The 14,180-nt window shown below is 39.1% G+C and overlaps 1 protein-coding gene across 4 annotated transcripts in view; it reads right to left on the reverse strand.

Annotated features, from left to right (window-relative positions):
* The window catches only part of LOC113422796 (cullin-9-like), a 37,802-nt gene that overhangs the window by 9,417 nt on the left and 14,205 nt on the right, over positions 1–14,180 (reverse strand). For 3 of the 4 annotated variants that reach the window (XR_015749099.1, XM_087962471.1, XM_087962480.1), the window contains exons 10-24: positions 13,496–13,695; positions 13,037–13,245; positions 12,839–12,916; positions 12,504–12,729; positions 11,133–11,238; positions 10,194–10,421; positions 9,710–9,800; positions 9,432–9,603; positions 8,992–9,097; positions 5,855–5,950; positions 5,546–5,721; positions 4,888–5,021; positions 4,603–4,779; positions 4,171–4,286; positions 2,899–3,081 (exon numbers count right to left, since the gene is read on the reverse strand). Coding sequence is in view for 3 of the 4 variants with exons in the window: in XM_087962471.1 (XP_087818597.1) it covers positions 2,899–3,081; positions 4,171–4,286; positions 4,603–4,779; positions 4,888–5,021; positions 5,546–5,721; positions 5,855–5,950; positions 8,992–9,097; positions 9,432–9,603; positions 9,710–9,800; positions 10,194–10,421; positions 11,133–11,238; positions 12,504–12,729; positions 12,839–12,916; positions 13,037–13,245; positions 13,496–13,695 (2,298 nt within the window). In the remaining variant the exon portion in view is untranslated. The remainder of the gene's footprint in view (positions 1–2,898; positions 3,082–4,170; positions 4,287–4,602; positions 4,780–4,887; positions 5,022–5,545; positions 5,722–5,854; positions 5,951–8,991; positions 9,098–9,431; positions 9,604–9,709; positions 9,801–10,193; positions 10,422–11,132; positions 11,239–12,503; positions 12,730–12,838; positions 12,917–13,036; positions 13,246–13,495; positions 13,696–14,180) is intronic. The other variant, XM_026683960.2, reaches the window with a different exon arrangement.

A 14,180-nucleotide genomic window follows, 5' to 3' on the forward strand; every position in this document is an offset into this window, starting at 1 on the left:
GAAGAGGAAGAAATAGATAACCAGGAACAGGTAGTACATGAAAGTCCACCTGTAAGCCCTGTAATACCTAGACGTTCTACACGTGTAACCAGACCACCTGACAGGTACCAAGCAAGTGTAGTTTGCCAAGTTAGTAAAGTTCCAACTACTGTTGAAGAACTTAGGATGTATCCTGCAAAGGAACAGGAAAATTGGCATAAGGCAATGGAGAAGGAACTAAATTCATTAAAGGAAATGAAAGTTTATGAAAATGCCAAATTACCTCCAGGTGAAAAGTCCATTGGCTGTAAATGGATATTTAAATTAAAAACTGGTAAAAATGGGACTGTTACCCATAAGGCTAGGTTGGTAGCTCAAGGATTTAATCAAACTGCATGTGATTATGATGAAGTATTTCCACCGAGTCTAAAGGCAACAACCTTGAGAGCAGCTTTAGTGTGGGCAGCTAAGAAGAATTATATTATAAATCACTTAGATGTAGAAACTGCCTATCTGCATGCACCATTACAGCACACTATATATTTAAGGAAACCAGTAGGACTTAAGGATGATAAAAATAATAATGACTGTTGGAAACTTAAAAAGAGTCTCTATGGATTAAAGCAATCTGGTTATGAATGGAACCAATATATTGTTAAGGAGTTAAACAATATAGGGTTTAAAGCAGGTTTAGCTGATCCATGTTTATTTAAGAGAGAGACTAATGGAACAGTATCATTATTATTGTTGTTTACAGATGATATTGCTTTAATTACAAAGACTAATAATGAAGCTACTGAAATAATATCATTATTAGGTAAGAGGATAAAATTAAAGCAATTAGGAGAGATAAGCAAGTATTTAGGATTGACAATAAACAAAACCAAGAGTGGCTTTAAGATATCTCAAGAAGATAAAATTTACCAATTGCTAAAAACGTATAAAATGGAACTTTGTAAGCCGGCAAAAACTCCAATGAGTCAGGAATTTTGCCGAACTGATGCTCAAAGTTCAAAATTCGATAAGACTACTTATCAGTCATTAATTGGTAGTTTATCGTATATTAGTAATTGTTCAAGGCCAGACATTGCATATGGCGTTAATCAATTGGCAAGATTCAACTCTGAACCCACTGAACGTCACTGGCAAGCGCTAAAGCGTATATTAAGGTATCTTAAAAAGACAATGCACTATGCATTGTATTTGGAGCCAAAAGATGATCTGATTTTAAGTGCATATGCTGATGCAAGTTTTGCAACAGACATAAACACTAGGAAATCAACTTCAGGTATGGCTATACTATTAGGTAAAGCACTGATTGGTTGGAGGTCAATTAGACAGCAACACATAAGTATGTCCACAATGGAAGCAGAATTTTCATGTCTATCTTTATTATGTACTGATTTAATTCTGTATAAACAGTTGTTATTAGATATGGGAATAACTGTTAATGATGCCATTGTAGTGTATGAGGACAATCAAGCAGCCATACGGTTGGCTACAAATATTGCTGTAAAAACGAGATCTAAGCATACTGATCTTAGATATTTGAATGTAAGGCAATCTGTAAAAAATGGTTTAATAAGTCTGGAATATTGCATGACTGAAGAAAATTTTGCTGATCAGTTTACAAAAGCCCAAGGTGCAGTAAAGCACAAGGAAAGTTGTGAAAACTATGGTTTAAAGTTGTAAATAGATATATGTGTTATTATAATTACCCAAAAGGGGAGAATGTTAGGGATAACATGGTTACCTAACTTAGTTTGGGTAAAATAATATATATAGACTATGATTGTGTGTATCACTTTAAATGCAGACCATGTATTTTGGGTGCGGTTGTAAAATCACCATAAGAGGGAGCAAGAGAGCTCACTGTTAACTGGCTTTTACTGGATTGCTGACAATGATGGATTGATGGTGATAACTGCGTGTTTTCCCTGCTATTGCTGAACGAAGAAAAGAGGTTTGATTTTCTTCATATCTCTACTGCAAAAAGAGATATATTACTGGACTGATTATTTGTAAGTTTACTGACCTCTTTTTCGACACTGGACTTTGCTAATGGATAATCCCCGGACGGACTGAACTAAGTGTATGATATATGGACTGTTTGACTATGCTATAACAATCTTACTGGAATAAACTATTTAACTAGCACATTGTATCTGTTTTACTGAGTGTAAACTACAACAACGTTTATCTCACATATCTGCCTGCCTGTCTGACTACTGTTGCACGTTCTGCTAGGGTGTATATCCCTAACAAGTACAAAAATATTTGATTCTTAAATAGGTTCTGAAAAATCACAGAAAGCTGTTAAGAAAGATAGTGAACAGATACTAGGATTGTCATTTTCCCTATATAAAGTTGTCTCAGGGAAAAAATTAATATTTTTATACAAGAATTTGAGAGAAAATGATGTCATCTCAAGCTATCTATTCATAAAGATTTGTCAAGGATGAAATAGGAACAGTTTAATCGTTATGAGATTGGGAAGACTGTAAAATAGAAAGTTTCCTGAAGCTACCTTGCTTTCCTAAACAAGCAGTTCAACAATTCCTTATTCGTGTGTGGTTCAGAGTTACAATAAATAATTTAGATTCCTTGTAAAAACACTGCACTGGTTATATATGAGCATGGTACATTCAAAAGAAACTGCATACATTACTGGAATTATTTTTCCTGTTTTAACATATAATAGAATTGTATTTCAGTCAATCATCCTGTCTCGCAGTATATTTTAAAGGTAAACAGTTGTATTTACGGTGACAGAGATACACAGGTGTTCAGGAAGATTTATTTAAAGTCCAAAATATACCCTGTAATTATTTTCAGGGAGCAGATCTGGCCTTGAGCCTCAAGTTCCCTACTCCATTTTAGGGAGACATTATAGTTCCCAACCATCAACCCCTTACTCACATGGGCAGCTGACGAGAAGGGCAGCTGTACCAAGCCTTCAGAGAAGCCATCACGCAAGGCCAACAAGAAGGACATCTTCTGCCCAAACAACTCCTCCATGGCAGTACGGAGGTGCTGGTAGATGCTACAGTATCGCTCCACAAAGTCAGGGTCCTGCCAAAAGGACTTCAAGAACTGTTTCACCTGGAACCGAAACATACGTAGTATTTTAAAATCATAACCATTCTATCCAGTTCAGTGGAACCAAACTCAAGGTAGCCTTTTGCAGTGCCAAATTTTTTTTTCCTCACGCAAGACCGATTTGTTTTACAGCTGACTGCTGTTTTGGAATGTTTTACCAACATGTCTAATTTTCTGTCTTTTGATAAACCCAAAGGCCTAAAGAATGCACTGAGTTTTCATTTCAACAATAAAAATAAAACCACCTAACTTAGTGGACAACAGAGCCTAAAGAAGACACACACATTTCCTCTGAGAATTTGGTGCCCAACCGACCTTTCTTAAAGTCTCTGGATCCTGATGTAGAGTCCTAAGAATTCCTTCACTTTCAACAACAACACACACACACACACACACGCACTATAAATAAACATGAAATATACACAAATTGCTTGACTGTATAGATGTCATTGCAAAGCCCAGTTTGCATCAGCAGACGTAAAATCCCTGTACCATATCATCCTTCTTGGTACACAGAGTCACACTCTATGGTAAGACCACACTTAGAATACTGTATCCAGTTTTGGTCGCCACAAGGTAAAATAGATGTTGAGAGTCTAGAAAGAGTGCCGAGAAGAGCAACAACAAAAATAGTTAGGGGACTGGAGGCTAACACATATAAAAACGGTTGCTGGAATTGGGTGTATATCTAGTTTAATGAAAAGAAGGACTCGGGATGATATGATGGCAGTGTTCAAATCTCTCAGGGGCTGCCACAAAGAAGAGAGAGTCAAACTATTCTCCAAAGCACCTGAAGGCTGGACAAGAAGCAATGGATGGAAACTAATTAAGGAGTGAAGCAACCTAGAACTAAGGAGAAATTTCCTGACAGTCAGAAGAATTAACCAGTGGAACAACTTGCCTCCAGAAGTTGTGAATGCTACAACACTGGAAGTTTGTGAGAAGCGATTGGACAACCATTTCGCTGAAATGATATAGGGCTTCCTGTGTGAGCAGGGAGTTGGACTAGAACACCTCCAAGGTCCCTTCCAACTCTGTTATTCTCCTCTGTTTTGTTCTTGTTGCTGAACATCATCTTTCAGCCACCCTTACCTGCTGCAGCACAACATCTTTCCAGCACTGTGTGATGCTTATCAAACTGGTGGATTTTTTCATGATGGCCTTTAGAGTTGCTGATCTCAACTCCTTATTCTTTGCATTCCTCCTCTCTGCAAAGAGGAATTTATACAGCATTTAGGAACACTTCTGGGACAGAGAAGCAGTAGAGAGCCAAGTAATGCTCTCCAATTTTCTGAGTCCTTGAAAGCTTTCCTCTGATCAAGAATGGCTTGCTACTCCACCATCCCATCACAGTCCTTCTCTAAAGAAATCTGCCCCCCAAAAAATTCTGCTTGTTCTTGTTTTGTCAGTATGACCGTACAATATATTAACGGAATTCCCATCTTTGTCATCACCCCTCTCTTAGCTCTGTCAGGATCATCTGCCCGTTTTATACTTTTATTTGTTCCATGGAAGAGGACTCACGGCATTGAATAGGAGACATCAGTTCTATGGGCTCAGGGCCACTGGAATCTACATGTACCAGCAGATGGCTCAGACGCCGAACACGGGAGTTAAAGGCAATAGTCTGGCTTGTAGCTACCTCCAGGTTTTCCAGGTATTGCCTTAGGAGCCAAGACAGGGGGCTGGTACCATCGGGGCCTGGAAAACCAGAAAAATATATATCAAAAGAACAATTCACAAGTTTGCTGAGAAAGAGGAAGAGGAAGAGCAAAGGCTGCCAAGACTTGAGAGGAGAGAGAGCCATACCTAGAGAAGTGATTCTCTGCACCAAGGGAGTGATCAGGGATTCCCAACAGGTCTTGCCTAGAACCTGGGCAGCCTCATCATCAGGAAGGAAGCGATCGGCAAATAGTTCCTCATGACACAAGGCACTATTCAACCTGCATTCGGAAAGGGGTGCAGACTGAGCTTTTTATTTGAGGGGGCGGGGGGGAGAAACAACCAAGAATGGGCACATATAGATTGTATACGTGTATACACTATACAGTATAGCAAGTAAATGTGGAGAACGGGAGTTTGGACAATATAATAGATATTAATAAACAGGATAAGGAGAGGAAAAGATATCCTGAGAATAGTGATGCTCTCCCACTAGTCACTTAGGTGAGTTTCTAGAACAGAAATTTGAAGAGACCACAAACACCTGAGGTTGCAGAATGATATGGCATCAGGGGCATTTCTACAAACACAACATTTTGAGCATGTCCCAATGTATCAGAATATCCCCAATAGGCCGGTTAAATAAAAATTCAAGGGCACAGAAACACAAGCCGACCGATCAGCTTACGGTTTGTCATCTAGGAAAGTGCTTTGAGACAAGACCGTTTGCTGACACACACACACGCACCCCAAGCCAACTCCCCACCTCCAAAGGACAAAAGTCTTCCATTAGGAAAAGCCTGACCTGTTAAAAAGTTGCAGCAACTGCATCTGGTCTGCTGAAATTTCTTGGCACCAAGTGTGTGCTTTGGTCGCATAGAAGAGGTGCGTGCGCTGGCACAGCTGCTCCCTGAAGACGGGCCAGAAGGTGGGCTTGGGGCCCATCACTTCGATGCCACGCACACGTGTGTCAATGCCACCCTGTGGACAACACACGGCACTGCTCTAAATCAGACTTCCAACCTGGCATACTCCACGTGCATCATGTCTACTTCCTTTCCAACTAGACAGTCGCTCTCACGGTTGGAACAGAAGGAAAGCACAACCTACCTACCTGCTGGCAACGCTTAATCTTGATCTGTATGATAGGCCAGAATCGGGTCAGGTTCTCTAATAGGATCACTCTGGTAGATAAAGGTGGGACGTTTACCTTTGTGGAGAAAAGAGAAAAAGTGTCAACTGTGTTAATGAAACTTTGATGATGATGATATGGGGAAAATTCCTATTCTTCAGGTAGAAAAGAAAGAACAAGGATCCAACTCCTGACTGAAATGGTATGAACAAAATGTCCATTTACAAAAGTCTTTAACCAACAGGGCTTTTAGAGTAAAAGCAAAAAGTCACTATCTTTGACAGAAATTTGAACACAAAAATCTGAGGTTATAGAATGATATGGCACCAGAGACCTACAAACACAACATTTTGAGCATGTCCCAATGCATCAGAATATCCCCAATAGGCTGGTTAAACAAAAATTCAAGGCCATAGAAATGCAAGCTATCATCAATTATATTTAAATGAATTACATCTGAAGTTAAATGAGCAGTGAGATGGATTATTTTACTGAAGATATCAAATTATTTTATCGAAAGGAACAGAACTCCAAACTCCAGTCTCTTCAAACTTAGAGAGGTTTTAAAATACTAAACGTGATTCCATGTGTCAGACTTCACACTAAGGCACAGCAGTGAATCCCACATCTTCAAACACAAGCTGTTAGCCAACAGGTTGTTTATTTTGGTAGAAGATTCTCCATCTGGATTTGACTAACTTAAAATCTACTCTAAAGACTGGAATAAACATTGCATACAACATGATTTGCTTTCTGTGGTGCAAGGAAACCAGAACTTATCTATATCAAAAGTGCTTTTTTATTTTGAAAAGGCAACTGGACTGATTTTTCTAAGGGAAAAATAAATGACCTGGATGATTGAGAATTTTCATAGCTTATTTATATGATTGCGTTCCAGAGTTTAAACTGTAGATGCTTTCCTTGCCCTCACAAATTAAAGAATATTTGGGTGTGGTATAGCTAGACCTGGCAGACAGCCAAATTGTTTTAAAGACTGATTCTCTGTACCTGGAAATGGCTGGTTCTTGTTTTCTCTCATCTCATATTAGCCCCATACATGGTGGGAAAAAGTGTAGAACGATGGCTGAACGTTATAACTTTGTATAGTTACTGATGATATCTAAGTGAGGGCTTAATAGCCAAGAACGGCAACATGAGATAGAGTGAGCAGTTTAATGGTAACATCAATTCAGCACACATAAAAACAAATCTTTTGTGCTGGAAATAATCAAAACTATGACTGTCAATATATAAAGTCTCCCCATAAATGCGTAATCTAACTACCATTAAAAACTGCTCTGATTGTCTCCCTCCAAAGGGTGTAACACACTAACTAAAATGATAAATGAACTAGGAAGGAAGGGGACAACTTATTAAAAAATAGTAGGTCAAGGACAAAAATGGAGATAGCGAACACTATATATACACTCAAACTCAGGGTAAACATTCTAAATGATTCAGCACAGATAGCAGGAAGAATTCACATAAGAAACTACTGGTGCCAGATGATTTTGAAGGGGGATTAGACAAACCTACAGAGGATAAAGCTATCCACGGTTGCCATTAACCAAGGCAGTAGCAATTTGCTTTTTACCAGTTGCTGGGAAACATGAACTGAAATATGCTAGGCTTTCACATCCTGCTTGTCAGCTTTTTCCTGGCAGCCAGTTGGCCACCTGGGACAAGGTAGGCCTGTGTCTGATCCAGAGGGACTGTGTTCACACTTCCTACTAATCTCTCAAGGTGTATTTAAAACAGCTAAATAGATTCATTTTTTGCCTTTAAGCCTCACTGCCAAAGCCAAGATTTTTTTTCTATGAACAACAATAACTAACAGCAATCACTAACTTGCAGAAGAGGAAAAAACAAGCTGCCCCATGAAAAGCAGCTGGGGGCGGTATGGAAGTCCACCTGGAGAAATAGCGGGAGCATTTCTCACAGCTTTCTCCGTTCTCCACGTACAGAGATAGTGAAATCAACATTTTGTACTTGACTGTTCAAAAGAAAATGTATTCTCACTTCACTTACATATATATGTTCTCTTTGCTTCTTCTTCCTCTGGAAAACTTATATTTTAGGTGAGTTGATAGCTTTAATCATAGTTTGTTGACCAGGCCTCAGTAAATGAATTTACATATTGCATAAAGAATAAATCATGGTTGCCATACCATCTGGAGTTATACAAAAATCAAGGCAAACCTAAGTGAATTATACTGGGGTACAGGATCACAAATAAAGACAGCATAAGTGTTATAAGTGGTTACACAAGCGTGGCAGTCATTTTGTGGTTTTTAGCATTTTTAAAAAATGCTAGCAGTGGTCATGAGACATAATCACTACAAATCTTTTATCTGCCCAGGCAACGGTCCTCCATCAATCTGCTATTTGTTCCTGTTAAATGGTTGGTAGGTTAGTCTGAAACTGGGATGATCCAGATTCAGATCTCTGCATTCTTTAATGGTTAATTTCTGACAAATCATTACGTGTAATTTACACTGTTACAGAGTTATACCTTCCATCTTGGACATTTAGATTAGATGCCTGAACGTGATTCTGGTGGCTCACAATTTAAAATAAACAACAATATACACAATGTTGTATAGACAATATTCCAAATAAGGTCAGCCATCCAGACAACACGCTCTAAATTCAAAAGCCCATCTGACAAAGATTTGGCTCTACTCAAGACCCAGAAGAACAACCAGGTTTTCCAACTTTTTGGGAACACCTGAGAGGATCTCATTCCAGTGCACAGATGCCATGAGGCAGATGGCTTGTGCCCTGGGTCCCAATAAGTGACATTGTTTAATTGAAAGTACCCAGAGCACCCAATTATGCTAGCTCTTGCCAGGTAGATAGAAGTCATGAAGAGATTTGGCTGTTCCTCAGAGACTCAGGATATAAAATGATATGATGATATATGCAAGCTATATGGGATACTGATATAATGAATGAGGGACTAAATCAGGACCTTTCTGAAAGCTTCATGCAAAACTACAGCCTTTCTGCTGAAAAGTATTCCTCATAGTGGGAATCCTTTACAAGGCAGGCTGAAGAGCTTTGGGCTCTTCCCTCTGGCTGTGGAAGCCTAGGTTATTTGGGAAGTCCACAGGACTGACCATATTGAGCTTGGTGTTGATGCTGGAACTGTTCTCTCCTGCCATAACTATAATCCGGGCTGGCATGTAGCTTGAATCCTCGCTGGCCACCAGTAGTGACATCTGCCTGTACAAGCCAAGAAGAAGAGTTTCAAAGTAAGAACCAAGCCCCATCTGAAAACCCCATCTTTCTCACAATCTAAAGGCCCATGTCTGGCTAAACAGGAAAACCATAACTCCATTTGGCATCTGAGCCATCACGATATTTTTGTTGACTCAAGACCTATTAGATATTTCAGTAAGGAAACACAGGCTTATTTTTGTGTACCCTTTCCTCTTAAGGGACATAGACAATATGACAGAAATGATTTTTCCTTATTATGCTCCTACAGTTCAGGGGCAGAAAAAAACCCTTTACCCAAATTTTGTTGTTTCAAAGCCTAGTTCATGCATACACTCACTGGATTATGACACCATGATGCATGTAAACATTGATGTAGTGGGATCCAGTGGTGCCATTTGACTCCCAGTAGGTTTTGACATTTCCATCCACTAACTTGTTGGTCTGTTGAGAATTGGAGGAGACTTCTACTCTCTCCCAACACTTGTCTTCCTTTACTTCAGTGCTGCAGCCTACACACAAAAGAAAACACTGAAAAAAAATCCAGGCGGAGGAGAAGCTGGAAGAGCTTCTGAAGGAATAAGGTATCTAAAACTCCAGCACTAACAATATGCTCACCATGACAAAGATAATGCAGAAATACATCAAAAAATGGAACATTGATAGGTTGATGGCTATGCCTGTGTTCTTCTATCTGATTTAGAACCATCTGTAAAGTGTGTTGGAAAAGAGACAAAAGGGGGGGAAAAGCCAAAGTATAGAGTTAGGTTGGCTAAACATTGTAGCAGAATTACATTAAAAAAAAGAATCCCATATTTAGACTGAGCGGCGATGCTTTCTGAATTGTTGGACTTTCAGAAGTATTGGACTTCACATCCCCTCATTCCTAGCCAGCACTGCCAATGGTTGTACCGTATAAGAGCTAATGTGACTTATGTGAAGAGTATCCAGTTGGGTAAGAGTATCTGAAGGCACTGTGAGATTGCTTTAGATTTCCTTTGGATAAAAGTAAATCTGAGCACCATATATATTACCAAGAAACTCTGATCCTCAGCCTGGTCCCTGAAATTAGATATTATCTGCCAAAGAAGAAAAAATTCACCTGGATGCAACCAGCCAGGATGGTGGCTGTCATCTTCTGATAGAGGCTAGCTGGCTTCTCACAGTTATTCATGAGGTCCCTCAGTTCTGTCACTTGAGAAAGGCTGGAGCTGTGTTTCTCCAAGACTTTGCTCAAGGCTTCTTTCATGCCAGAAGAACACATTACAACCGCACAGTCTTTGTTGACGAAGGCCAGACGGTGCAAGAATTTAATGAACTCTTCCACAACCTGCAAACACAAAGTATGAATTGTTAGTCTCTGAAGGTTTTCTGTGTGGCTTTAGTGCCTCTTTCCCCAACTCATTCTTGGAGGATGGAATGTATGTGCTGTACTAAACAGCTTGGGCCCACTGCCCCTCAGAAAAGAAATCCGTCCAAGCAAAGGTAAGGAACCTGTGGCTTAGTACAAGTTGCCCATTTTCAATGACCAACAAGCATTAAGGGAGTTTTAGTTCACCATATGACCAGCTCCAGACATCCATTCTAATGAACAATTCATTAAAAAGGAGATTTTAAGGAATTACGGAAGTAAAATTTTGAACAATATATTTTTTCTGAATTTTTTAAAAATACATTTCATTTCTTATCTGACTTTTACATTTCATTTATTTAAACAACTATAAAACTTAACAAAAACCCATTTAAAATATAAAAGCAAAAAACAAACTGCAGGAGCAAAGCAGAAGCCGAAAAGCAACTTCAGCAATAAATACAACAAAAGCAAGCAGAGAATACAGTGTTAGTTTTCAGCATATTAAAAAAAAATCACTGTTTGCAAAAGATTGGAACAAGGACAAAGAAAATGCAGGTTGCACTTCTTTGGTGAACAAAACATGCATCCAAATGCTTGGAATAACAAGCTTATAGATAATGGTCCAGCTATGCAACCATATCATATATGTGAATCCTGGTTGGTACGCCTAGGTTACCACTGTCTCACCTCTCGATCATTTATATGGCTGTTTATGGAAGACAAGCAAGGCTCAATGCATTTATTCCAGGATACCACATCCTTCCATGAACTATCCAAACACTTGTTCAAAAGCCTGGATAAAAAAAAAGAGAAAATTAACTTATTTCAGAAGAAGCACTTTGAAAATACATATATACATAAAACGAAAGTGACTTATTCTTATAGTAATCATCTTGTAATCTAACTGAACTCTGCAGCCATCAAAAAGCATTTTTCTGTTTCAAGAAGTTTTGATGCATGTGAAGTTCTTTAGAACTTCAGAAGGAAAAGCAAAATGCAGCCAACTTTACATTGGTTGGATGGGCTTTCCCCTCCTTTTTGTTGGTTTCCAGATTGTTCCAAAAGATTTTCCTTTAGTCATGCTCTAAAATGGTTTGCATTTTGCAAAAGTCATTCTCACCATATTTGCATGATGGAAGCAGCTTAATCTTTCCTGATAAATAGAGAATAACAGAACTGGGACGGGACCTTGGAGGTCTTCTAGTCCAACCCCTTGCTTAGTCAGAAAAGCCTATACCATTTCAGACAAATGATTGTCCAATCTCTTCTTAAAAACTTCCAGTGTTGGAGCACCCACAATTTCTAGAGGCAAGTCCATAGGAAAGAGTTTGATTAGAGCCATGGTGCAGCAGTACATTAGAATGCAGTATTGCAAGCTAACTGCCAATAGTTCGATTCTCACCAGGCTCAAGATTGACTCAGCCTTTCATCCTTCCAAGGTCAGTAAAATGAGGACCCAAATTGTTGGAGGCAATATGCTGATTCTAAACTGCTTAGAGAGGGCTATAAAGCATTATGAAGCGGTATATAAGTCTAAGTGCTATTGCTATTATTTCTTCCATAGCTTTAAATTGTAGCCTAAATCAGAGAACTGCCAGTTTATTTGGGGAACCCTCGTGATACATTAATTTACCAAGTAATGTAATTCTAAATGTGCTCACCAGCAAATGAGCATACCCTATCCCCTAACAATCTTACTAGTCCAGTCTTCAATTTCAATCAGCATAGTCAAAGGTATGGGAGTTATAGTCCAATATCTGTAAGGCAACAAGTCACCTCCATATCTAAAGAAAACTGCCAAGGTGGGAACACCAGACCAGATGGAATCGAAGATATCTTGTACTGAAAGGCGAGGCACCTTTGTTGCTGTAATTGTACTACAGTACAATTGTTGTTAGATTACAACATCCGTAATTTTTGATCATTGGCTATACTGGTTGATTTAATGAGATTCAATAGCTGGAGGTCCATTTATTGTTCACTTCAACTCTAGGAATTCCAAGTAGGAACGTATAAACTTAAAACATATACACTATTACTGAAATATAGTAGCCTTACCTTAACATTCCCAGTTGTATCTCTTTTTCAGAATCCTGCTTTGTCAACTCTTTCTGAATTGGCACATTTGCCAGAAAATCATGGCTAATTTCCCCAAAAAAGGCACCGTTGTCAGGGAGGAAGCATTGCAACACCACTGCCATCTCCTTCCAAACACTGTTTGTCTGCAGACTACTCAGTAGCTTTATGATGTTCGTGTCATGAAAATTAAAGAAGGCTGCAGAGTCTGGTTGGGGAGGCAAAACATTGGAAGGACATAACTGAAATGCTTCCTGGTCCAGAAATTTTGTTTTGGAAAAAAAACAAAATATTGGGAAGGGGGGAATCTCACTCACTTCTCTGACCAAAATCCCTAGAAGTACCCCCAAAGTGATTGTGACATTTGTTAGCCCTTCTAAAGAATTGTACTATATCTGTGAAAAGGGAAATTGCGCCAATCACAATGGTCTTTAGAATGCAAAGGAGAGTTCAGATATCACAAATATTCCTAGTTACTGAGAAGGACTGACACTAGAGACTGGGATGTTTCATACCTGCATCCTGTTTCTTCCCTGGCAGTTTATGTTCAGGCAGATGGGTGAGCATCTTGTCAGCCATGATTGCATCTGAGCTTTGGCCCAAGTGACAGAAGTCCCGAAGGGCACAACCAAGATCAGAGTTTTCTAGTTGTTGTGCCAGGGTCTTATCATAATCAATCAACTTGCCGAGCACCAAAAGTCCATCTTGAACTGCTGCTGAGGCTCTGGGAAAGAAGGGTAAGGATTAATCTTAAATCACCCCGTGCTGAGAGGAACAGAAAGTAGAAAGGAGGATAGTAAAATTCATTTTCCAGGCAATGAAGGCTAATTATTTAGATATCAGTTAATAAAGATTTTTTTTTAACAAAAAAGAAATTGAAATTCTTGTCTCCAAAGCTCAAAAACATTTTCTCCATAGTTTGAATGGCCTTCAACTGCTATACAGTTATAACTCAGATTCTCACTTGATCTTACCCAGGTGTGCCCAACATTTTCTCAACTGCAGCAGGGATGACACATAGTAAGTTGCCAATATCCTTGTTAGAAGCAATCAATGAATCAATGCTGTCCAAGACCTGTTGCATTGTCTGGGATCCTGAGTTGTCCACAGGTTGGGGCTTCCCACAGGCCCTTGGTAACTTATAGTTCCCCGCATCCAACAGCATCTTCAGTACCTGGGAGTCAAATACAGCAGCTCAAAAGCAAGAAAGAAAAGAGGACAAGATGTAGATTGGGATCAAAATCTCCAACATTTCTCTTCATTCACAAAAAGCAAAGTAGATGCAGTTAATATTTCACCATTTATATACTGATATGCTTAGAAGTGATCAGCTTCTGATAATGGCACTATCAAATCTGAAAGATGGAAGGAAAGATGCTGTGTCAAGGCAAGAAAAGACATTGAAGCAATACTTACTGATCCATCCACGGCAGCTAGATACCTTTGCAGCTTTGAACTGGACTGTGAACCACACCCAGAAACTCTACAAGGGATAGTGATTTTTTCAGAAAATGGCCCATATCTGAAAATCTGGAGATTTGGTTCAAATATCTCATAAGTGAGTTTTTAATCAAACAAAACAATAAGCTTTGTTTGTCCTTTTAGTATTTTATGCTTCTTGTTTTGATTGCTGCTCAGTTTTAAATTGCTTATTTAATT

The sequence above is a fragment of the Notechis scutatus genome, chromosome 1 (assembly GCF_049901735.1).
Source record: "Notechis scutatus isolate UNSWTSFEM ecotype Mainland chromosome 1, rNotScu1.2, whole genome shotgun sequence".
In the NCBI taxonomy this organism is placed as follows: Eukaryota; Metazoa; Chordata; class Lepidosauria; order Squamata; family Elapidae; genus Notechis; species Notechis scutatus.